This window comes from Ambystoma mexicanum, chromosome 4q (assembly GCF_040938575.1).
Source record: "Ambystoma mexicanum isolate Mex_15411 chromosome 4q, UKY_AmexF1_1, whole genome shotgun sequence".
Taxonomy (NCBI): Eukaryota; Metazoa; Chordata; class Amphibia; order Caudata; family Ambystomatidae; genus Ambystoma; species Ambystoma mexicanum.
The window spans coordinates 185,849,771-185,872,632 of record NC_090928.1 but is presented as its reverse complement, the minus strand read 5'-3'; the positions used below and the strand labels follow the sequence as shown (position 1 = coordinate 185,872,632).

Here is a 22,862-nt window from a genome sequence, read left to right as displayed (position 1 = left end):
GGGTCTGTAGCATAGTATGAACTCCATACATAAATACTTTGCAAAGGATTGCCTTGCATACAATTTAAAACCTAAAATAATGGTATCTCAAGCAAACAAAAGCTTGAGGAACAACTTTGTTTGGAAAATGGAGGATATAACCATTTAAGTTGTTGACACATACATACCTGGGTATCCCTTTCGTTAATACTATACAATGCGTGCGGTTGGGGAATAATAATCATCTCACAAAGAAAGTTTAACGCTATTAAAAACGTTGTTAGACATAAAGGGGGTTACTCTATTGAACGGTCTATTGAAGATGTAGATTGCTAGCATTATACCCAGTGTGCTGTATGGCTTGGAGCTCTACACCAACAAAGAAACAGTATGGATCAAGCTTATTGAGGCATAACTATGCTGCAGGCCCCCCGGCCTTCCTAATTGTAGTCCAGTACAAGAGATCATCAAGCTCGGCTTCACCTCAATTTCCACCCTAAAAAGAATAGCTCCATTAATTGGAATAAATAGCCCTGTTAATTTTATCTTAAAATACTGGGTGAAGGCAATTGTGAAATGTAGGGCAACTTTTTTGTGGATCTCCTTAAATAGATATGGTTACATACTAGCACTTCCCAGAAATATTATGGTGGCCATTAAAGGAGATCAAAGAAAGTCTGTATCTGGGACAGGAACAGTAATGTAACTTGGCGAACCAATAAGTCTTTTCACTTTTGTGTGCCAGCCCGACCGATAAACAAGGCATATATTTACATCACAAAAATGAATAACAGAAAGGTCAGACGATTTATTTTACTTCTCCGATTTGGCCAGTTACCCAATGTCCAGGTTAGGCGTGTGGACCAGTACACTGTACTCAGAAAGACTGTTTCCTATGTAAACTTGCGAGCAAGATCTGTAGGCATCGTTTGACATGTTGTATGACACTTCAGGGAATACATCAAAAGGTTACATCGGCTATCTTTTGGATAATTTCGCTAAGGACCAATCTTGGGCTCCCTTATTCTCAGGGAGCAGCATGGTCCTCAACTATACTTTGTATTATATATGGCAAGAGCTTATCAGATTGCTGAATGATTATGTGCGTATTGCATCATGTGTTTGATATCCTAGGTATCGGAGTGTGAATATTTTAATTTCATTTAATCAATTCTATCTTATTGACTGTATGCCATTTAGGTTTATTATTAAAATTTGTATGCAACCAAAACACTTTAGTAAACCCCTTCAGGGCTAGGGATGCTTAACGGGTAAACATTCTCTCACACGGGATGTGCCTCTCCCTTTGGGGACAAGGAATCCCAAATAAAGAGACAAGAGCAAAGACATCAGAGCTGCAGTTCTGCAACAAAAGGGGATTCCTCAGACTAGCAAAGCCACTGAGAACCAGGTATATGGCAGACACAGAGGAACAGTATACAGAAGGGCATCTCCCCCCCCCCCTCCCCACTCCATGAGAGTGGAGATCGCTTAGCCTGAGTTTGGCTATTAGTTAACCCCCATGAGGGGGGGGGGGAGCAAAACCGAACCCAGAAGGCCCAAGATCCCAGACTTGGCTGAACTACAAGATAACCCATGAGGAGGAATGGGGGCTTACGGAAGGCTACCCAAAAAAAGAAAAGATTTAAAAAAAAAAAAAAGAAATGACAATCTGAGACAGGGTGAAGAACCATGAGGGCCATGCTGTGCTAAAAGATACTATAATAAAACGGTTGAAAGAATGTCGGGTAAATAAAAGGTTGACACCAAGACAGGCTGACAGTTATGTCAAACAAAGAACACGTTTAAAAGACCAATTACTCAAATTGAACGTCAACTCTTTCAGCTATTTGGCATGGGGTCCGGAACCACCTTCTCTAGAAGTGACAGGGCCGCTTTTGAACTGTACTAGCAGGTCGGGACTTGAAAAGAGAACGTACATAATAGGGTGTCGCTCCGAAACCAGCCACCACAAGCCAAAAAGAGGCAGAACAATCTTGCCATGGGGAAGTTTGTCATTTATGATTAGTGGTAGGTACAGAAGTTATAGCTAGTTTGAAGGTTATAGCAGGTTTGAACAGGACACAATTTTGGTAAGACATCCTGGTGAGCTCTCTTTTCCCGCCTTATTTGGAGCTTAGGGAACGCCCATTGTAATAGTTAGTATTTTATTTTAATAATTGGTTGACAACACTGGCAACTAGGAATGAAAAAAGCATGGAGACTTTATGAAGCCATTATAATTTAACAAGTTGAAGGAAGCGCTTAGTCATTTTGAACATTGTTGGTTACATTGAAGAATGTTACCAACCAGAAACAAACAGGTATTTTCAGTTATACTAATATTACACTTTGTTGGAGTCAAATTTTGAAGAGATTTTTTTTTGCATAACAGACGATCCATCAAGTACCGAAAAGCGACCTTTGAGCCATTTTTTGTATTAAATGAATTATAAGACAAATACAAAATGTGAAAGACTTAACACTTGCGGCTTTATAAATTCAGAGAAAGGGCCTATGAGAAGCATTTTAAATTCAGCGAGGCAGATGGCTTTGACTGAATGCAAAGACTTACTACAATTGATACATCAACATTTCTTCCATATTGGATGGATTATCAGCAATAATGAGGGTTAGAATTTGATGCAATTACATCTCCATTTTTCATTAAAACTCCTAGCTTATAAACCATTAAGCCACTAGAAGTATTTTGGTAAGCGGTGAATGCTATAGACCATGTCTAGCAAGGTAGGCAGTGTCCCTTGTATGGCATGTGAGCACTAGAGAACTCACCCATATACTGATAGAGTGGTCTGATTGTATATAACAATCACATATTGAGAGACCTTACAGTCTCAAACATCATTGCGGAATTCTTTATATGGTTGACAACTAGGAAAGAAACTGGAGCAAACAAGTCCAATATACACAAGACATTTTAAAATCACTTGTGGCAAAGCATTTTTTGGGCAACATACAGTAGCACACTTCAAATGTGCATTTCTACAAAAAGGTTACGATTCCTAGAAGAAAAGGGATTATTAAACAAATACAATAAGAGATCTGTTGTATGGAAATGCCTTCTTTAAGCACAAAAGAAATGAATTTAGAATCGGATGTGAACGGTTTTACTCAACTACAGTGGGATGTAATTAAATGACTAATTGGATTCATGATGTGGGTACCTTTATGTTGCAGGTTCATCAACTATATTGTTACAACTATGATGTTTTATTCCTAAACATGGAGAATGTATATGTGCTTATTAATTAGTTGTTTCAGACAACAGAAAATTGCACCCATTGACTGAGAATATTTGCTATTGAATAGCTTGGATTAATATATGTAATTTTGGAGCAATGTATACTAAAGGTTTTTTGAAACATCACATTTTATATTGTACATTGTAAGCAACTGCACTGAGGGAAATATGTTGGTTTAAGGACAATCGAACAGCAACAATGATCAAATGGGTTATGTGAAAAGGAATATGCTAGTCATTAGAATAATGTTATACCAATAGCACAAGCCTACTTAAATTGTTTCCCCCGTTTGGAATTACTGATAGAAACAAAGTATAGTCATTCCGATTTCCAACATTTCATGGAGTTCATTCAAGATGGCACTTGATAACCACCAGAGTTATATACCATACCGGTCGTTAAACCATAAGTAGCATCATAGAAGTACCTCCTCTTAGCATCAACTCCTTGTTAGGAGAGGACTGACGTTTGGGCAGTTTAGCTTTTTTGTAACAATCGATCGTGACAGAGAAGTAGTAACAAGTACCATTTTTTTATTCTAGTGAAACATTACAACTTGCTTGTAAACAGATTAAATGTAACACTTACTGAAAAATTTGAATTTTTTGGACTAGAATGCCTGCATTTACAATTCTGTAAAGCAAAAAGGGATACAACTACTTTGTACACTATCAACAACAAACAAAATATATAGTCATAGGTGCCCGTCCCTCTAAAAGAACACACAGCTAAATTACTGTCATTTAGTTATTCTCGCAGAAGGGCGCACATGACTATTTTTACATTGTTTAAATGGGACTTTAGTCACTCTAGTTTTCCTAGGATCATCCTGATGTGGACCCCCATGCTCACTGTGCTCAGAGAGGCACAGCTCCACCTAACTGGCCCAACAAGGCTGAAACACGTGTCTGGAGTTGCTGTTTGTACTCTTGTTCAGAAGAGAATTGCCATAGCATTTCAGTGCTGGGCTGCCCATGTGGGCGGAACAAAGACTGATATGCAAATGGATATTTCCCTTCTGTGAAAGGTACAGTGAGCTAAAGTGTAGCTCCAGACTCTGGGTTCCTTCCCAAAAACAGGTCATTTAGCTGTGTTCTTTGTTGCAGAGGGGCGCCTATCACCATGTTGATACTTTGTAACGTAGGAAGGAAATTACTGACAGCACGGGGCAGCTCATCTTTAAGTGGAGCATTTGTATTTGTGAACTTACATTTATATATTGTATTTTTACATTTCTGTAGTGTGAAATATATTTCTAACGTTTGTGATGGGTTTCAATAAAAACCATGACACCTAAATTCAAAATATATATTTATGAACACTATTATATATTGTTGTTATATATTAACATTTAATTCTAGAACATCTTTGTTGAAATACACTGGTTTTAAATCCAAAATAAAATTGTACTATTTTCAATACATTTTGGAATGCTTTTCAAATATTTGTTGAAATACACGTTTTGTAGAGTATTTCTGTTGAAGTATTATATAGAAAACATTTCACTTAATTGGATTTTTTCAGACGACCTTCGGGTAAGTGCAAATTGCTGCATTGCCCTTCGGTGTTATTACTAGTGGCAGATATTTAATTACTCAGATAATTAGACATACAACCACTGCATCAATCTGTTGTAGGTGAACCAAAACACACTGTATTTTTCAATTTGCCATGAAAAGGCATTCAACCACTGAGATTACTCCTCAACGCACAGGTGCTGTACATAAGACATATTTCAAACAGCTATCAGGACTAAGATGGCGAGAACGTGGAAAAGAACTAAGTGTTTGAAGTCATTTTAGATTATATTAAAGCAATGGTTACTGCAGGTACTGATGTCAGTGGGGCAATTCTACACTACAAACTACAACACATCAAATATGGGCCGAGGTCAAAAATGGAAACATGGGCAACCCTGTTAAGATTAAATGTTTATTTTATTGCTAAAAATCACCATTAACAACAAACACTATCCAACACTTGACCTCAGTTGACAGAATGACCTATACAGACCTCTGTGCAGATACCCTCAACATCCTGTATATGGCACCAATGTTGAAAAAATTAGATATAATTATACAAGACTGCTAAACAAACATTTTACCCGATAAAATAGTGTGTACACAATGTTTATAGTCAACCCCTAATCAATAAAATGTGTGCGTATGTATTTTGCTAAGGCATTATTGCATGGACTTCAAGTTTGAGATATGTCGTATGTTAAAATGCAAATATCCCCCATAAAATGTGTGCATGGATGAGGCTATGATGTTGTCAGTCATAATTCTAGCTTTAATGAGAAGGAACTCTGCATTGGGAAGTAAGGAGTTCATAGAAGGAAAGGGGTGGTTCTCAATCCAGCTCCACGAAAAGATCCATCTTTTCCCAGTCTCTTATTAAGCCGGTTTATCCTTTTGTGACATCCTGGAAAGAGAAAATGTGCATTAAGTGTGAGAAATTAAATGAGGAAATGTGCATTTAATATAAATGTGGGCCCTACCGCTAAATCAAATCAACTACTTGCAGGACATTTTATATTTGTTTAACTTGCAATGAGACATTTCAGGAGAAGCAGTGTACATGTGTGGGTTCAGGCAACAAACTGAATACATTTAAGACAGTAATACTTGAATTTCATATAAAATATATTTACTGTAAACATAATTACTACCCAAAAGTCATAGCACGCACTATCAACCCCAGATATGTGAAAAGCGCACTCTTACAATGCCATTCAAAAGGTTTTGGCTCAAAATTGAGCAAAAACCTCAAAGCAAGCGCTTAACTCACAGAAGAACTTTTTTTAAACACTTCAATGTGTTGAAATGACACCTGTAAAAGTGAGGCAAGGCAACATGGGGGGGTGGTACTTCCTGAAAAGGTGCCCCTACTGGGGGAGGATGCGCATCACAAATTGATGTCTGTCCTGCAGAGGTAGGAGTACATTGGCGAGTAGAGGCTAAACTGTACTCTGCCCTCACTTCTACAAACCAGGAGATCAAAATCAAAGGGGGGGAATAAAAAAATAAATAAAAAAGGGCAGGGTTGAGATATACCTCCTTTGCCATTTGTGGTAACGTGGGCCGAGGGAAGGAAGTGCATTTTTGCTCAGAATACCCTCACCTGGGGCAAACCATAAAGCAGCAGATGTAGGAAAAGAACCTTCGAGCCGTATGTGCGCTCACAGCTATTAAATGAAGATCTCGACTCTGGCCGAGACCTGGTAGGAGACAGACTTTCTAGTGTTCCGAGAACTCCTATATGGATTAATGCATACACATGCAAGTGCCTCATTGCTTGCTGTCCTATTCAGCTTGTAGCGCCTAGATGCCATTTAACATGCCTTGGAGAAGGGCACTAGATGTGTGGAAACATACAGCATCTCTTTAGAGATCAAGAATGCTTTTTGAAGGTATGTGCTTACTGATCTAGCATGTATCCATTCATTATATAGCCGATAGAATAAGATGGTGGAGTAAGGCGCCATATAGCCTGAAAGATATGCAACATATAGCAAAAGATGGAAGCTATTGCCATGCCCAAAGAGCAGCTTGAGCATGCTGTGAACATTTGCAGTCGTTCCAGACAGTGGCACAGAAGAGGTTTTGGTAAAGCACACTTGAATTTGGTTGAATTTGAGCTGCCTGCAGCATTTGTTGACAAAGTTGTGTGCCCTGTGCATTTAGATCGCACCGAGGTGTGTGTGAAGGGAGCAGATGCTACGAGCGTAAGTAGAAAGCGATTGCTCATTTAACCCCGAGCCTTCGGTTTACATTATGAAGATGCTTAAAGCATATGCAGTTGCCATTTTACTTATTCGTAGCTCTACATTGTGGTCTATCTTGGAACTCTCCCATAGAAGTCCAAAATGTCCCAGCTTACACAGACCGATGCTGGCGCCGACTGCAGGGGAACAAAATCTTCCAGAGTAGCAGGCGTTCTGGATATGCTTTGTGGTCCCTCGCGCAGAATGTGTGCGCAATGATCATTCGGGTCGGATGCCTTTTATGAATGACTGTATGCTTTTCTATTCTGAATACTATGCTTCAGCAACTAGACCAGCATGCGTTAAATGCCACTGCAAGAGGTTTTATATTTTTCTCATTCATGCCATACATCCGATTTATGAATCGCCTTCGCGAATGGCAAATGTGATTCATGATTTTGCCACAGCCACCTAGGAGTAGGTAGGGATTTAGTTCTACGCAGGTGTGTGCGCCTTGACCTGCAGATGATCAGGTCTCATGATGTATTGAAATGCTAAGCTGTGAAATGCCTTTAGACTGAGCCTGCACCATTTCAGGTGTTTAGGAGAGAAATATTGAGTTGAATTGGAGTATTGTAACCAGCAAGTGTTTGTTTTGAGGATCAGGGGAGCACACAAGTGGGCGTTTTATTGGTGAACTGTGAAATGACCGAGTAAAATCATAGTCCGAATGCAAAAGGAGATAATGTAATATTTTTATACACATTGGCTCATTCTGCTCTTCCTGCCCTGAGGGAGCAGCACTGGGTGTGCTCATTGACGAATATTGTATACATATAGGGTATTCTAGATGCATGTTCTGTTCTCATTTATCCCTGTGTCATTAGGAAACGACCAGACACCTGGTTGGCTGAGAGGAGGGGGGTAGTATTAAACAGAGATGTTATACTGCATTTAAAATGGCTACGTGTGTGTGGAGAAGCCTCTTACAGAGTGGTTATAAATAATGTGTTGCAGGACGTGTAGATGTTATCAGCTTGGCACATAATGTGTATCCCCTTGCACTCAAGACATTACATGTGCAGGAAATCCTAGCTCCCATTTTGAGCCGGATGTTAATGAGGGGTGAGGCCTTGTCCCCATTCAGCCCCTAGGGAAGCAGGGTGGCCTCAACCTGAAGGTACAGGTTCACCCCACAACAAAATAGGGGTGCTCATTTAATTCAGTAGTAATCCAAACAGCAAAGTTTACAGTCAAAAATACAGGGCAATCAAGATTCTAAAACAAAATATGCTTTAATCAAACATCACATGCAATAAATCGAAAACGCTATGCAAAAACCACCCCTGAGGAAAGAATACAGAATAAACAAAAACAAGATGTAGCACAGAGTGAAACCAGAATGTTCTTTAAAAGGATAGTTTGTGTGCAAACAACTGGACCATGGGGCAGGCAAGAATAGCTTTTTGCAGTTATTGGCGGTTCAACAATGTCGAACAAGGCTTCAAGCTGTTGTGCAAGTGGTTCAAGCCAAGTTCGGGGGCAGCAAGTAGCTGATCCAAGAAGCTATCTGGGGGGGCTCATGGTGGTTTTGAAGGTGGCGTTTGAGCAATGCAGGTTGAGTAATCACCAGGATCGGTTCGGGTTAAGCAAGTTCGAGTCCGGGTTCTAACCTCTGGGCAGGGCTGGCGAGTAATACTCCTAAAGTTCCAGTTAAGGGTCAGCAACAGTTCGATGCAATGATACCAATACTCCAGTGTGCGGGTTAACGAAGCAGCAGTTCAATATCGAGCTGTTTCTCTAACAGCTGGTTTGAGTCGGCAAGTGACCCTCCAGAGGTTCGGGTCTGGCGATTACAAATTGATTTGAGGTGTGTGTGTGACAGGCTCTGTGATGCAGCGTCTAGCTGGTTAGTTAAAATTGGGTTAGTGTCAAAAATGGTCCTGCGGTTTGAGATGCAGTGAACCCGGTTCAAAGGCAGTTTGACCAGTCCAATGAGATGAAAACAGGGATCCTTGCTGTCTTGGCTGTCGGGATACCGTGAGCCCCAATCCAGAGGCTCAATGGTAAATCATTGTTCTTGGACTCCCAAACACAAGGGAGGCTGGCTGGGAAAACTGCAGGGATCCTTAACAGAGGTCCTTGGTACTGTTTTAGCTTGTAGTGAGGCAGGTCTTGTCCCAACAGCAATTCTTCCCCACTGGTTCCCCCTCCAGCCGCCTCCCCTCACCCCCAAGATGGTTAGGGGACAGTTTCCCTCTGACTTCGCCAATCAGTGTTCAACTCACTGGCAATGGGGACTAGGAAAGATCAAATCTCCCAACATAGTTTGTCCAAAAGTGAATCAAATGAGTTGGGAGACCGCCTCTTAAAAAGGTACAAATCCATGTGAGAAGGGCCTGAAGCTAGCCTGCTTTAGGGTGGTCCAATCCCGGTTCTTGAAACAGGTGGGCTTTTTCTGAAATCCCACCCAAACTGCTTTGTTCTGCAGGAAGGGGAGTGGACAGGAAGAAAGGAAAAAGGCAGAGTAAAAATAAAATTTAAAAAGTGGACCTTCCTCCAGCTGTAAAGAACTCCCTCCTTTTACACAACCCCCCCTCACCCACCATCCTTGTCCATAGAAGGAAAGGCCTTTAGATATGCAGCACCCTGATCTTATATGGTTATGCAATCTATTCTGCCTACAGTGGGGATAGAGAGGGGCAACGAGTTTCTCTTGGAAGCAAGACAACACAGCGCAACACCGGTTCGAATCCCGATCCCACGCTTCAAAACCAATCTCTGGTATTAAGCGGGGGATTGAGGCGATGCTCAGGAAAGGCAGGAGAAGGTGGTGGAGCTATGTGTACAATTAGAGCACATTTACCATGGAACTCTACTGTATTCTATGGGACACAGCGAGATAACTAGAGAAGGTGCTGCCCCTGGGATTATGTCTGGAAGTTAACTCACTGATGTTGTGCCTGTGCATGGTGAAGTCATTCCCATGAAAACAGACGGCAAAGCCCTTCTAACTTACAACCCTCCCAAAAGATGTTGGCCTAGGGATGCATGTCAGGAATCCCAATTTGCCAAGTTTGCAAAGTTGCCCTGAAAAGCAAGCAAAACATTGGTTTCCTCATTTAGGTCATGTTACCAAAACCCAAAAGCATTGGGTGCAAAGTGCTTAAGGACAAACAGCCTGTCTATGGCTTAGCTATGAGCAGACTTCTGAGCCTTCCACAGTGTCATGGTGAGGCAAGGCATGAAGAAACCATGCCCTACAAAACAGCGTGCAAAGTGCACCTATTCATGGCCCGAATAGCTACGGATTGCCAGGTTCTATACCTGGGAAAGCTGGAAGGAAATATGGGCACATGAAACGGAGGAAGGATATACCATGGCTTCCTTGGGACAAAAGCTCCAGTCCGGCCTTCATGGAGGGTCCAGAGTCCTGTTAGGGTCTTTAAGGTAATTTTTCTCTTTGCGAGTCTACTCTTCTAGATCTCTTGTTTTTTGCAATTTTAGGGGGGTCACCATCTGCTGTCTTATTGCTTCAAAGACACTTTAAAAGTAATAAAACGTCAACATAATATCACATGACCTAACCAGCTAGTTCAAAAAGGAAAACAAACCATCACATTCTGCCACCACCCGCACTCCCCCGTCCCTGAAATGAAGGAGTACTTCCAGTAGCACCCGGGTACATTTCTTAAAGTGCATTTAGCTTTGGGGAACACATTGATCCTAGCAGAACGAAAAACACAAAAGGTTTCTACAGCTTACAACATGACATGGAGTAGCAGAGAACAGTGTAGCACACCAAAAGTAACTAGTGTAACACTTCAAAAACAGGGCAGGCACAGATCATACAGCTCAGCGCATGCCATTGTTAGGAAACCCCAAGATGCAACTCAGCAGAAACAGCACTTCGAAGGTATCATGTAACCGAAACATGCCCCCATCCCACCCCCACTCACGCTGTGAATTAGTGTGCCCTTTGAGGCATCTGGGGGGAGGGTGTGACCTGCCCTCAGAAGGCACAAAGAGGCAATGTTTCTAACGCCCCCCCAATCCCTTCCAAGTCCCAGAGAGTACCAGTCAGGGAACAGCATTTTTATGATGCTGGAAATGTCTTTTGGAGCGACATGGCTTCCTAGTCCTTGTCCTACCACTTCTGTGTGTTTTCTTTATATGTTTTCTGCCACAGAGGTCCAGCCTGGACCTCTGGCAGTGCAGCTCTTCCCGTTTTCCTTTTGGTGACCACCCACAGGATACCCTTAGAGCAGCCATGTGTGGGGCGGGGGGGGGGGGGGGGGGGGGGTTAACCTTTGTACGCCTTGTGCGTTTTTTAGCACCTGTGTTGAGTTCCCTCCATTTTTGGGACACAGACCCTGCAAAATGATCAATGGATTCCTGAAGAAAGTCAAGATGGCCACAGTGGCCTCTTGGTTTTTATTGGCTTTTACCTTTTTTCCTAAGTCCTGGGAAGCCTGGATTCTCTACCTTCCCCCTGCGACTGGCTGTTGGGTGAAAAACCCCACATATGGCTCTGGGGGCTGCCTCCGGTCAAACTGACAGACCCTTCCCAGAGACTGTTGTGGGAACACCCTTGGGGTGGGACCTGCATGAATGGAGTTGGGAAGCAGCTCACAATCTGTGTTATGGGTGTCTGTGCGTGTGACAAAGCCAGAAACAGCCCTGAATGAAAGATATATGAATACAATGCAGTATGCTGAAAGGCCGGGTGCTTATCCCTATCCACCTTCGTTATGGCTGTCTGGGTGGAGTGAATGGCTTGAATGCCTGTGAGCCCGATTGGCTGCATGAATGCCCTTCTGCGTGACTGTTTGACTGAGCCTGGCTCAGCCTGAGTGCATAGGGAACAAACGTGTATAACTAGGAACCCTGCACTCACCAATATGTTCAGAAGCTGAAGTCGAAACTGATCCTTGGAGGAGGAAGATAGCAGCTGCTACTTCACCGAAATCCAAAGGTTGCTGTGCCGCTCCAAGGACAGATCCAAGAGAGGACCTGGCTAGAAGACCTCTCCCCGAGCTACGAGGGACCATCATGCAACCTGCTGCTCTTCCTCAGAAGTACCCTGGAAGCCAGTCTGTGTGCCTGCTGTCTGGAGAAGGGGTCTTCGTAAATCCAGAAGAGGAGTGCCTGGACATTGAGTCGAACACGTCCATTCATATCAACTAGTGTCCAGAGGAGCATACGTGACCGCTGGAACCCTGTTGCAGTGTAGCGCCCAGAAAGGGGTTATCCTGGCATAGTGCTGCTTGACACACGGAACTATGAAGGCTCCAAAATGAGAATACTTTGATATCCTTGCCATCATCACAGACCACCTTTTTCCACCAGAGAAGGTCCAGGGTCGCCAAGTGCAGAGGAAGGTCTGTGCAGAGGAAGGTCCAACGGTGGGTTTCCCTGCTACCAGAATCCATCAAAGACATCTCGAGGGTCCAGACTTGAGGGTCCGTGGTGCACTCCAGTAGTTGAGTCCAGGTCGCCAGAAGTCATCTAGAGGTCTGTGCTGCAGCACCAAAAGGCGGAAAACCGAGAATTCCGGACATCAAAAGTGATATTTGTACGGTTGCCGCCAGAAGTCATCGAAGGCCCCCAGGGGTCTAACTCTCATCCACCAAGCCTTTGAGGAGCCCACAGCAAGTTTAATCATCCCAGGATTCCTACAGTCTGAGAAATTCCTTCGGCCGACGGAGAGCACCGGGAAGAGCAAAACTGCTGCACCTCAGAAAGACTGGTTCCATTTTTCGTATTTCACTCCGCATCCCAGTGGCTCCTTCTTCCTAGAGATGGTCCATTCTCAATGGGAATCGTCAAGTGAAACCGAGAAATTCTGCCACTGCCTGCCAAGGTACCAAAAGGTACTATGACAGGCAAGAGCATCTTCTAGAATCAGAGGTCATCCAGGGGTCCCAGAATGGTCATGGATCTTGTTCTCCTGTGGTGTCTCAGGTAACTTGGGGTGGCAGAACATTTAAAAAGAGCGTTTGAACATTTTTGGACTGGGCTGTAAAAAACAAGTTACATCACTCCCTAACTTTTCCATTACAGGTTGCCCTGGTAGGGGGGGTTAAGTGGGGAGGGGGGGTATTGTCATACAGAGTATGGTCTAAAGAACGCATTCTGCCACTGTTCACAACTAACCAGCCTTTCTTCCCCCAATCTATGCTGTTAAACCTCATTAACAAATTCACATGCCTATTTGAAACAGTCTCAGTTGGTTCATTTATTAATTTAAGTATTGTGTGGTACCACCCAGAATGTATATATTTGCCATTCTTTGAATAGACCTGCCCAAGTACAATGTGTTATGTATATGTAGATAGATTATTGAACCTTATTTTCTATGAAGAAACTTGGTTATTCCTTCCATTTATTTAGCATTTATATAGCACTATGAACCCTCAGGCATCTGAGTGCTGTTTAGTGCCCATGGTGTGTGGTGCTCATTTATCGACCTCGGAAGGATGAAAGGCAGAGTTTGGCCCTGCTGGGATTCTAACCCGTGTCAGCAGGCTCTGCACAGATGTCAAAGCGAGAACTCTACTCGCTGTGCTATCTGACCGGCATGTGGGGGGTGCGGGGGTTCCTTTACCCAACAGTGTGGACCTTCCGTTGTGGGGGCTTGGGGACTTGCTGTACTTAAGAACCAGCCTGCATCACCTCCCAAGTGCTTAAGCCTTGTTTGCTCGTCCAATCTACCCATATAGAGAACCTTGGCTGTGGTGCTCTGTGACTTTATCCCAACCGTATAGCGGATGGGAGTACAGACACCCCACTCCAGTCTTTACAGTTTTGAGTAACCACAACAATGTTCTGAGGGGTGTGGGTGGTGGGTGTGTATGTGGTGAGAGGGAGGGCAATGCGAAGATGTCAAAATTGAAAGGGTGGTGGTAGAACGGATTAGTGGCACATGCATTCATCTCCAATGTTTACCAGTTAAAACAATAGACCACCACTAGATGTCATCTCCTTCAAGGGTGTCTTATGCGAAGAAGCAAGAGTTAGAAGATCGTAATCAATCTGTAAGCATACGTATGGCTTCAGTGTTTAAAGCAGTGGTTGGCAACCTGCGGCTCACCAAATATTTTTACCAACTCCCACGAGCCGTGAGTTTTAGTGTAAAACATCTGGATCCACAGAGGCTGCAGACCCCTGGATTATAGAAATTGATGTAGCCAGCCCAAAATATAATCTTTAAAAAAAGAAAATGTTACTTGCCATCACAATAGTAGTCCTCGAGGTAGAGCACTTATGGTTTTTGGAATTTAAAAGTTTTTATTTTGCACCAGTTAAACTGAACCAACAGCTAGTGTTTTCATTAAAGGTGGCCATGGACTAGACATAAGTTAATGCTTCAGAAAAGATGAAAAGTACGGTTATTCAGGTCTACTGGGCAGAGTAACTCAGTTGGATCAAAGATATTCTGGGAACTTGTCCTGCCCTTCACCCCATGGAGATTTTATTGGGTGCCCCTAGGCCTGAGTGTGAGGAAGGCCCCTTCCCCAGGGTAATGGGTGCGATGCTGAGGGCAGGCAGAATGGCTCTGGCCCAGAAGTGGAAAGGATCTCAGAGCCCAACGAAGACAGATTGGTTTCATAAACTTTTGTCAATCTTTACTTATGAGAAGCTTACAGCTATTGTACATGACGACATGCCTTCTTTATTGCAGGATTGGACTATAGTGCTTTTGAATACGGACTGTGCTGCATTGAGACTCTAAGGTCTGGGGCCCTGTACGGAGCTTGATGATGGGGGGGCGGGGGGAGGGTGGGAGCAGATCTGCTAATGAACGAAGACGCACGGTGTTTGAGATTTGTTGGGGACCTTGCAGCTAGAGCTAAGCGGTTGGACAGCCATTAATTGTACCTAGTCTTGCTCCCAACCATGAGGTGCCTTTTGTTCTTTCTTTGAAGCCTGTGTAGCTCACTGTTTGGAGGGTGGGGGAGGGGGGGTGTTCTATATGGTCCATTGAATGTATGTCGTTGTTGTTAATGGATAAATCCAATAAATACAAAGTGGAAAAAAAAAATAAAGAATTTAAAAAAAGTACATTCTATCCACAATCTACACTTAAGGGGTTCAAATCCATACATCGTCTAAAAATGCAGCGTGCCAATTAATGAGACCACCACATTAAATCACTCACTTGTATTTGATCAGTCTGGTTCCTTGAATTAGTTGGGCTCCTTCATTGGTCAAATGGCACGCAAACAAAAGCCAGTTCCTGGGTTGTACCTTGTAGGCAAACCTCATAAAAAGCAACGAGTAGAGCGTAAGTGCTGCAGAGACAAATAGAAAACAATTAAGTCACTAAACCCGCAACACAGGCTAAACGGTCTGCACAAATTCAAGTTTGACATCGACATACCCACAACAGCATGGGATAATGGTTCGAAACTCAAAATGGTAATCACCAGTAGAAAGGCTGAGCAAGCCTATGGTTAGTGCCAACTAGTAAATCCAGTTAGGAGCTGGTTAAGTGACAGCAGCGACCCTTAAACCTCACCTGTCAAGCTGTCATTAGCTAATGAGATGCAAACATTTTCCTCTGAATGTTTCCTGTCCCCCAAAGCAATATTTTCTAAACCTATTTACAACAAAGCAGGACATAACAGAGCAGCAGATTTAGCGGCGGCCGCTATTCAAGCACACCCTGTTGGCCAAGGGCGCAGGGACATTACGGTTGGCTTAAATATATCGTTTCCAACAGTGCTTTGGGCAACAGTATATTTAACTCAAACACTATGCACTCTGTACATGAAGCCCTTTAAAAAAGGGTCCAGGTACGGAGCGTGTGGCGTTTGGCTTAAATATACTGTCACCCAAAGCACTACATTTAATAGTGCTTTGGCAACAATATATAAGCAAATAGTAATATTGCGATGCAGCAAGGTCATTGTGCCCTGGGATATTACCATTAGAAGCGCTATCTGAGGGTGGACAGCTCCCTCCGCCCAGGGAGCACCTAAATGGGAGCTGCGCCAAAAACAGCTGGGGCAAAAACACAGCATACCACATTTACCAACAGTTAAAATGTTATGTTACGTCTTCGAAACCACTTCAAATCACGACCATGGTAGTCTAAAGCACCAATGCTTGTGTATCACACTCCCAACCAAGGTATCCAGAGAATAATCTGCAGATGGATGGGATGACAGAGATAAAACTAAGGAGAGCAGAGCTCGAGCAGTGGCAAGCAGAACCTACCCGATGTCAGCTAATAGAACTGCACGCAATTCACGCCCAATTCTCTTCGCTCCGACCACCAAACAAGCAAGTTGCAATGTAACATGCATGTATTCATAATTTACAGCAGTGAGTGGTCGATGGCTACGATATGCCTCCTTGTATAAAGAAGAGTTAACAGACCCTGGTGAGACAGGCGGCCAGGTTTTGAGTCCATTGGCAGCTCTGCTCATTGTTGGTTCTATGAGCCAACAGAGCCAGAAGCTCAACCCAAACACCTTCCCAACCCCTCCTGCTACACCCATGGCCTGGGTCCAACTCACGCTGAATTTTCTGCTAATCCCGACGCTTCAAACAGGTGTGGTCGAATGGAGGCGGGACAGGTTCAAGGAACGAGGAGCCTAGCAACATGTCGAGTGAGCCAAAGTAGATCACAGATAAGGATTGCAGATGTGAGGGTCAATGCCAAGTTGTCAAAAGAAGGGCACGCTTGTGGGGGAGCAGGTTCAAAGAGAAATATGTATACAAATTATACGTAGTGTATGGCTGCACAATCATAACATCCAATAAACAGCAAGTTACTCTCAAGCACGACTTGCAGGCAGGACAGAAAGGCTTGGGTTCCATTGCTGCATCCCCAGTAGATTCTAGATTACATCACTGATAAAATACGTTGCCCGGGTTGTCTCATTTCTCCCACTAGTCAGCCTTCAACCTATTCTATGTCCAATATAATTAAAATCAACTTCACAAACTAAATCCGACTATATAGGGAAAAATGCAGAATTTTAATAGATTTGTAATAGGCAATTTAAATCTAAGATCCAAAGGCTGCAGTGCCTGCTTAGTACAAAACAAATTAAGCAGAGTAAATCATGGCTAGGCTTCCGATGAAGTCAATGCTGGTAAATATAATCTTGGAGAAGGGGTCACTGGACATTGTGTCTTGCAAAGAGGCTTGAGCATTACAGAGAACGGAACACAAAGCAGTGCACTAGTCGTATGGAGATTGACTAGTGACACCAGTGTGTCCAAAAAGGTACCACACAGCCGTCTAGATGTTCTGAGCTTTAACTGTACATGGATTTAGACAACCATCCTGGGAAGGGTATACAAGGCCGAAAAAAAGACTGGAATGTTATACAATTTGTTAAAGTGATAAGACAGGAATAATACATACTATTAGTTCAGAGAACATTCTTGCCTTCATAGAAGGAGTCTTTGGAGGTCATAGGCCATTGTGGCAGATGCAAAAGCCACCAATGGAGCTAAATTGAAGACACATTGCCATCACGTTTACAAGGGGGTTGAAATGGCATCCTCTGTGGAAGAGTGGTTTATAAGCAGCCATAACCACTGCAGTGAGTAGAAAGCGTATTGTGTAGTGAAATGGAAGAAATGCTCTCAAACCATATGGTTCGCGCCAAACTGAATGCCCAGACTTACCAAGTGAAACAATAATTCAGGACTACGTTTGCCATGCTGGTACATGGGCATTAATAGAAAAGGTCTTCTACAACAGGATTTCTGGAGAAAGGCATTTCATTTTAACGGTTTATAGTGATTTGGTCGAAAAAAAAAATTTTGAATTTCTTTTCGAAATGGGGGGGGGGGGGGTCCTCCCCAACCCCCCTTTTTTCTATTTTTTTTTACTTACCGAACCCAAAAAAACCAAATAAAAAAGACTTTTTTCCGACATTTTTGTCATTCGACTTTTTCTACATTTTGACTGACCACCCATTTTAACTACTTGTAGATGCAGACTTCCTGCCGCAGTGCTACATGGCCTACCATGTGTTCATAGAAGGTGGAGGTCTTTAGGTTGCCATAGGGATTGTGGAGAAGGTGGACATTACGTCCTTAGCATGTAATGGGACTCTTTAGGCAGTCATCTAAAATGGGTTCATTCAAAATGGTATTCTTCAGGGTTTAGTCAAACGGCAGACATTTTTGAGACAGGTCCAAAGCAAGCGCCTGCCCTTGGACTAGGAATACCACTAAAACTAGCTGCTCATTTAATCAACGACGGCATAGTCTCAAGACACTTTCCTTTAAACAGTTCACAGCATTGCAATAAAGCTAAACATTGCAGCCAAAATGTGAAATGACTGACGCCACATTGAGAAGTCATCAATATGCAGGCATTTTCTCAATATGGCTGCAGCCACCCCCATCAAGTCATCTCTTCTAACGGTCAAACTACACAATCTACAACCTAGAAATGGATACATTACAAATCTAGAAGGTTGTCGGATTACAAACTCCCGACAGCATAAATGAATAAGCCAGGGAAGGGGAACAAGGAGAAAGAAGGAGACACAGCAAAGAAGTACATCACAACAAAATGCATGTTCCCCTCTTTAACCCCTGCCCTACCACCTACTCGCCACATTGTTAATTGACCATGTAGATCCAAAACAATAGACTGGGAGGACAATATTCCAACTGGGCTGGAGGTCAGCTACCACTGTGGCCAATCTCATCTTCTAGGACTCCCTGAAATGACTGCGCCAAAGCTCTTACTTTATTTTTATTGCCCAGCCGAAGTACATTGCAGGCTGGTGTTATATTCAATGCAATCTTCCAGCGCTGGGCAGCCACACGATTGCTCGAGGCCAAGTGCACAGCCAGTCATGCATCATAGATTTCATAAGACAAGTGGGTACGTTAACCAATCATGAATCATTTGAGTGGGGGGAAACCAAGGGGAATAGTCTTTCACAGGCATCTCTTTGCAGACTGCCTGCTACACCAAGGTTAGATGGCTGTGGCAGGTGAGGCTTGGTAATGGAGTGTGGCACCATCGTGCTATGTAAGTAGGGGATTCTCATGGTTCCTAGATTGTGATGTACAATGGACCAATTGAAACTGTTTGTGAAGGAGTAAAGACGGGCATTAAATTCAACAGGTTACACTAGTAAATCAACCTCAATGTTACAGAAAACCATCACCGTATGGAGGAATCATAGGCTCTGAATGGGATGTACTAACAAGCCCTGATCGATATCAAATGGACAGAGTCTATTGTAATGCTAGAACAGGCTAAATATCAGGCATTTTATGGCCTTATATCGCCGAATAGCAAGCAGAGCAAGTTACTAGCCAGTGTGCGGGCTTAATTCACATTCTCAGTTGATGAGCCACCAGGGGTCGGTTCGTCAAACGCAATAGTGTCCAATGACTGTTGATGGCAATTGGAGCATTAGGAGAAGACTTGCTCCTAATCAGCAAAGGTAATTTGCAGACGAGATCTGCAAACAGAGGCTAAGCCATCAGAGTCATTACTCGGCCAACGGCCCTTTGCAACACTGTATCTACCCATGCAAGGAACCTGGATGAACAAGCAAAGCAAGGGCTGGCCAGAGGTCCCCCCCACCAAGTAATCCAGATGACTCTTGCTAAAAAAGAACCCCATGGATGCCGAGAGGCAGCTCGGCTTGACAGATCAGGGAAACAAAGAGGTAGATGGAGGACAGCATGTGCAAACATGTTGCTCCTGGATTTAAATAATAGGAAATGGAAAGAGCTGCGTTGAAGTAATGGCCCAACAGGAGTTACGCATTGACATACTTTTGCCTGCAGCACCGAATAACCTTGGTCCCGAATTACTCACTGGGTCACAGAAAAATGCATAAGAGAATATTCAACCATGGGATACCAACATTTTAAAATATATTTTACATAGACGGCTGCAATTGTTCTGGACGCTGCCAAGGAAGAGGCAGCTGATCTATGCACAATTGCAATCCAGAAAAAGATGCTTGTTTTTAAGCGCAAGAACTAGGTCCAGGTCAGCCTTCATTGGAGGACATTTTCTTTCTCCTCTGCCCCACCTCAGTTCTGTGCGCATGGTACAGAATTACCTATACGACAGCCATGAAGGATATGAAGGCAAAGGGACTCGTGCTAAAACGACCAAATAAATCAGTGAATTATCCATGCAGAGCAATGCTTAATTTCCAAATCACTTTCTGCATATGAACCCTCGAGAAAAAAAAAAGAAATCAGTGAAGCACCAGGGCCAGATAGTCTGGGACCGGAATTTTACAAAACGTATAGCACACCCTGTTGGCCCCACATTTATTGGAAGTCTGGGATGAAACATGAGCAAGGCAATGATCAAACTAAATCGACAGAGGAGTGCAGCTCCTATAGACCGTTGTCACTCAATATTGACACAATTTTGACATGTTTTGGCGAACAGGCAGTATCTTATGTGCGTCATAATTCACCCAGATCAGGGTGGGGTTATCCTATATCTACCGTATTAAATATACGTAGACTGCTTAATGTTATGGCACAAATCAGTCCTGAAGTGAGTGCTATAGCAATGCCAATTGATGCCCAGAAGGCTTTCAAACATGGTTTCCTGGGAATTTCTGTTTGCTGTGTTGGTGAATTGCGAGTTTGGCCCGCAGTTTGTGATGTATGTGAAACTTTTATATAGGGAACTCACAGCCAGGTTGAGAGTAAACGGGTTACTGTTTGAACCAATAGCACGCTTGAAAGGTGTACAAGACAGGGTTGTCCTCACTGTTTGCTATTTCGATTGAACCTCTGGCAGATTTAATTAGGTCACAGTACGCAGGGAGAGGGATACGGCTCGTGGGTAGATCTGAGATATGTGGATGATATGCTCATATACATTAGAGACCCGGAAAAGAATCTGGAGCTTATAATGGGGGGATGTCGCTAGATGGGGTCAGCTGTCAGGGTTCAGAGTCAATTATACAAAGACTGAGATGTTTCCTCTTACTGCATCAACGAGTGAGCTGTTCAACAGCTAGCACTTGAAATGGTCTCCAGACGGAATTTGATACTTCGGCATTGACATAGCTAGATCAAAAGGAGGCCTGATATGCTCACAACCATAATGCGTATGAGCAAGAGGTCACACATCCTGTTATCACTAGCTGGCTGGTTAGCACTGATCAAGATGCTGGTGTTACACGGGGCCCCAAAAAAATATATATATGTAAGTAGTTCATGGTTTATAGGCAAAACATACAACTGTCCGCATGACCCGGTCTGGGCAACCCGGTTAGCATGGCGGATGCTATTCACCAAGTCCGGGGTAACTGCGGGGATCCTGGATATACCCACTTTAATGCATGAAGATGTACAAAATCGCTGGGGTGAGCAGCAGTTTAATGTCTCAGGGGATTTGGTTCCAAAAGTGGGATTTTTCTTGTTGCAAAACCTAGCCGTCGAAACCATGGCTACGGTCAGTGAGATTCTGCAAGATCACAGATTAAGAGCGGCTTTCGAAGCTAAATAGCCTACACTTCCATGGGAGCGCTCAGAGAACGTATGCATTACATACATTGATAACTTACAGGGTTGTTGTGGACTCACAGCTGCAATAAACAGAAGGGTGCAAGAGCAGATTCATGTGGCAAACAGCAAAATCAGACACAAATGGGGATCTGGGGACAGCTATACCCGAGCTAGAACGAGAAAAGATGTGCGAGCTAACAAAGCAGGTGTAATTTAATGCCAAGCTTAAATTAATCCAGTTCAAGATATTATCCCGTGTGCACTATACTTCGAGAAATTCAAACTGTTTTAGTAGGATTGCAATGGTCAGTCTCCCAGGTGTGAGGCAGAGGAGGCGGACAATATGCATGTTTTGTCACAGTCCCGTTTCATTATCTTCTGGACAGAGACGGAGAACAGAAGTACACATAAGCCGGAACCCAAACGCTCAGAGTTTGGTCTGTACAAAGGTATAGCCACATGCAAGCCAAGATTTACCGGCGAAAAGGTGTACAGTGAGAAACTGGAAGAAACCATCCACCCCATATAGCAAATGGTTGAGTGGTGTTACATGGGAAAATGATAATCAAGAAAATACATATAATTTATCTATACACCGATGAGACCCGCGAGACTTAACGATTTAAAGGACACTACAGGAAATACCCTTCAGTGAGGGAGGCTGTAATACATAGTACTGAAGCCTAACGGTATAACACCACTGGAGTGTAATGTGATAATTTGGCGAGTGTTACTCTTGCAGTATGTTTGGATTTATATATTTGGAAATGGTGCGAGATGTGATAATTGTAGCAAATAAGTATTAAAAAAATTTTAAAAAAAATTAAACTTACCAAACGTCATTCGACCACTAATTATCTCTGGAGATTTCTTCATGTCATTAATAGCAGCGATAGGGAGGCCCCAATTGGCCACAGGTCCCCAAAAGTGCTGGAATAGAAAAGCAGACAAGAATAAAACGGGACGGCTAGAATGAATCTGCAGAAACATACGTTTGCTCAGTGTAAAACATAACTGAAGAGCTCCTTTGGACATTTTGGATGTATTATTCATGGGATGACAAATATCCCTTCATATTAACCCACTAAATACCAACCAATTTATGTGATATTTGGCGAAGCCATAACATTCCAATTCTTACAAAACGAAACAGTCTTAAAAATATGACAATAAATATTTAACAATGCTTCTAATACAGCATGTTGGCTTGATCAATATCGCACCTGGGTTTAAAAAAATAAGTCAGTGCAAGACCTTCCTTCTCTTGGGTCCAAAAATAAACACATGCTGGTCTACATTCCCAATGACTTTTGGATTCTTGTGTCTTTTAAGGTCCATCGTGGCTTCAGTCTCTTAAATACCCCTTTCCTATGCTTTTAAGGCAAACTGTATCCCTGCTTAAGGCACCTAGACTTATTCCATATCTTATGCCAGTG

The 22,862-nt window shown here is 43.1% G+C and overlaps 1 protein-coding gene across 1 annotated transcript in view; it reads right to left on the bottom strand.

The window, feature by feature from the left end:
- Positions 1-5,160: 5,160 nt before the first annotated feature.
- MPC1 (mitochondrial pyruvate carrier 1) overlaps positions 5,161-22,862 on the bottom strand; it is a 32,772-nt gene continuing 15,070 nt past the window's right edge. The window contains exons 3-5 of the mRNA XM_069607707.1: positions 22,260-22,356; positions 15,110-15,242; positions 5,161-5,666 (exon numbers count right to left, since the gene is read on the bottom strand). Coding sequence (XP_069463808.1) covers positions 5,639-5,666; positions 15,110-15,242; positions 22,260-22,356 — 258 coding nt within the window. The 3' untranslated portion in view covers positions 5,161-5,638. The remainder of the gene's footprint in view (positions 5,667-15,109; positions 15,243-22,259; positions 22,357-22,862) is intronic.